Raw genomic sequence first — 2,772 nt, 5'->3', positions numbered from 1 at the left:
AAAAAAAAAAAAAAAAAAAAAAAAGAAAGAAAGAAAGAAAAAAGAACAACTTCTTACGTTGACACTCAGGAATATTAAATAAATAAAAGGAACATTAGCGAAGCAGTACCTTAGGTTTAAATTGTTTTATGACTCGAATTTCAAAAGTACGGAAAAATATAATTAGATTCTGACATCAGAAGATGATTAAAAATGCTATGTAAAATGCATACATATATATTTACATAGTTTAAATGACATAAGGCTAAGAAAAAGAAGCAATATGAACCTGATTTTCTAAGTGTAAACAAAGTTAAATTTAACAAGAGGAGTGATTTTTCATTAAACACAGAGGTAAAAACCTCTATTTTAAAAATGATTTATTAGTAAAAAACTGAAAATGTCACCAAAGTTTGCCAAACTTGTTTTACCAGTTGATATTCTCAGAAATCAAAGCTTTGTCTGTCTAGTCTGCAGTTATACTTAGTCTGGGCATTTAATCTTCCTTTTGTTCTCAGTTTTGCCATACACTGTAAGTTGTTTTACATGGCCTTAACATTCAGTTAGTTTCATAAATTGTGAAATCATTTTGTACTAGCAAACAGCTTATTTTAAAACTGTTCAGAAAAATAAACAAAAGAGTCAAAGAATTAAAATGAATACTGTGATTCTTCATATGGGTTTCTTTTGTTTAAGTTATTTACCTCTTGTGAAAGCTGTGTTACTTGGTCCTTTCGATGTTCCAGGTCTTTTAAAATCAGTGAGTTTTGTTTTTCCAATTGAAGCACTCTTCTTGCCAAGTGAACACTAGGCAAATGAAATGAGAAAATTAATGCTTAAAAATGAAATACTGCCCAAAATATTCAAAATGTGTTTGTGTACTTGAAAATAGACATAATTTCCTAATTATACTTAAATATTAACAGAAAGAATATAGATTCAAATAATATTTTCAGGCACCAGTAGTGGAAGACCAATACCCCACAACTCAGAATTATGAGAGTAACAACATTAAAATCTCCATGACATAACCGTGATATACTGATTACTGCAGTAATGGTTTTTAGCCTTTGCTATAAAAGTGGAGAGTTAACATTATAATACTTGCTTGAAAAGACCACAATACAGCAATTTACAGCTTGTCTCCCCTTTTATAAATATTTTCCAATTACAAATCAGAAAATTAGTTGAAATATGATAAACAATAATTAGCTTATCACTTTGAGAAGTATCAGAGTTTACTTCAACCAACATAATACATGTTATAATATAAAACAAAATGAGGTTTTAATTGAAAGTAGAGATGAAAAGATATACAAAACTTAGAGAATGTCTATAGTAAAGGCTAAGCTTCTGTACTAAAAAAATCACTTTCTCTGATACTCTGCATTACCATAAATTATTGCACTGACCTTTAGTATTTAAAATTACATGTGAAACATCTCAATTCTACTTTTAAGAAACAATTATAAGAATAAAATCTATTCCTTCTAACTATGGTGGGAGGAAGTGGCATCTTTCTTTAAAGAACTGCTAATAATTTTAAGAAGACATGTTGCTCCAAAGACCCTCTCTGCATTTCCAGTAACTTAACATTTTCATATTTATTGTATTTTCATGTTTTATACTAGGTTAACCTATTAATTTGTGAATTGTGGAATTCATGGAATCCTAGATGGAATGTTTTATAATGACAAAAAGTAAGATAACGGTGGTTTAAATAAAATCATAGGGCAGAAATAATTCTATTGTATTTTAATATTTCCCAATATCAGATAAAGCAATGCAGACAGCACTCTAAAAAATGTTAAGACCAGGTGCGGTGGCTCATGCCTGTAATCTCAGCACTCTGGGAGGCTGAGGCAGGAGGATCACTTGAGGCCAGGAGTTCAAGACCAGTATGGGCAACATGGTGAGATCCTGTCTCTATAAAAAATATAAAAATTAGCTGGGCATAGTGGTGCATGCCTGTGGCCCCACTTACTTGGGAGGCTGAGATGGGGAGACCACTTGAGCCCAGGAGTTTGAGGTCACAGTGAGCTAGGATTGTGCCACTGCAATCCAGCCTGGGGTGACACAGTGAGACCCTGTCTCTAAAATAATGATAATAATAATAATAATAATAATAATAATAATAAAATAGTGTTAGGTATCAACCTAAACATCTATTTCTAAGAACTCATACCAAATAAAAAAGATAAGTTCTGGCAAAAGTTTATATAGTGATTTGAGTTGCTTGTTTAGATCTAAAATTCTATCCTTTCAACTGGCATTAGAGATGGAAAAAGCATACAGTCCTCATTTTTTGACAACCACTTTTTTTTTTTTTAAAGAAAAACTTTACTGACACACAATTTTACTGATATGCAACTTAAATATCATAAAGTTCACCCACTTAAAGTGTACAATTCAATGTTTTTTAGTATATTTAAAGTTGTGCCACTATCACTATAATTTTAGAGTATTTTCATTATCTCAAGAAGAAATTCTGTGTCCATTACCAGTCACTCTCCATCCTCCCCACATTCCAACTTCCTCCTTTGCTCCTCAAATTCAACCTTAGGGAACCATTAATCTACTTTCTCTGTTTTTACATTTTTAAGGAGTTTACAGTTTATGACAATACCGTTCTTCATTTCCCAATATAAATATACCAAGTTCTCTCTAATTTGACCCTAAAATAACAAAATTTCTACAAATAAAATAAGCCTTAATGTGACTTTTGTATTTTGAATCTGTTGATTCTATTATATGTTTGCAAGCATCAGTTTATCATTAGCTCTATTTTTATTA

The 2,772-nt window shown here is 30.8% G+C and overlaps 1 protein-coding gene across 1 annotated transcript in view; it reads right to left on the bottom strand.

The window, feature by feature from the left end:
- Positions 1-2,772, bottom strand: part of PIBF1 (progesterone immunomodulatory binding factor 1) — a gene marked incomplete at its 5' end in the record, with an annotated part of 241,996 nt that overhangs the window by 83,735 nt on the left and 155,489 nt on the right. Inside the window, one exon of the mRNA XM_017889428.1 lies at positions 684-786. Coding sequence (XP_017744917.1) covers positions 684-786 — 103 coding nt within the window. The remainder of the gene's footprint in view (positions 1-683; positions 787-2,772) is intronic.

The sequence above is a fragment of the Rhinopithecus bieti genome, unplaced genomic scaffold, assembly GCF_001698545.2.
Source record: "Rhinopithecus bieti isolate Rb0 unplaced genomic scaffold, ASM169854v2 scaffold_17962, whole genome shotgun sequence".
In the NCBI taxonomy this organism is placed as follows: Eukaryota; Metazoa; Chordata; class Mammalia; order Primates; family Cercopithecidae; genus Rhinopithecus; species Rhinopithecus bieti.
Note: the sequence above shows the minus strand (reverse complement) of the source record. Positions and strands in the feature narration are given on the sequence as shown.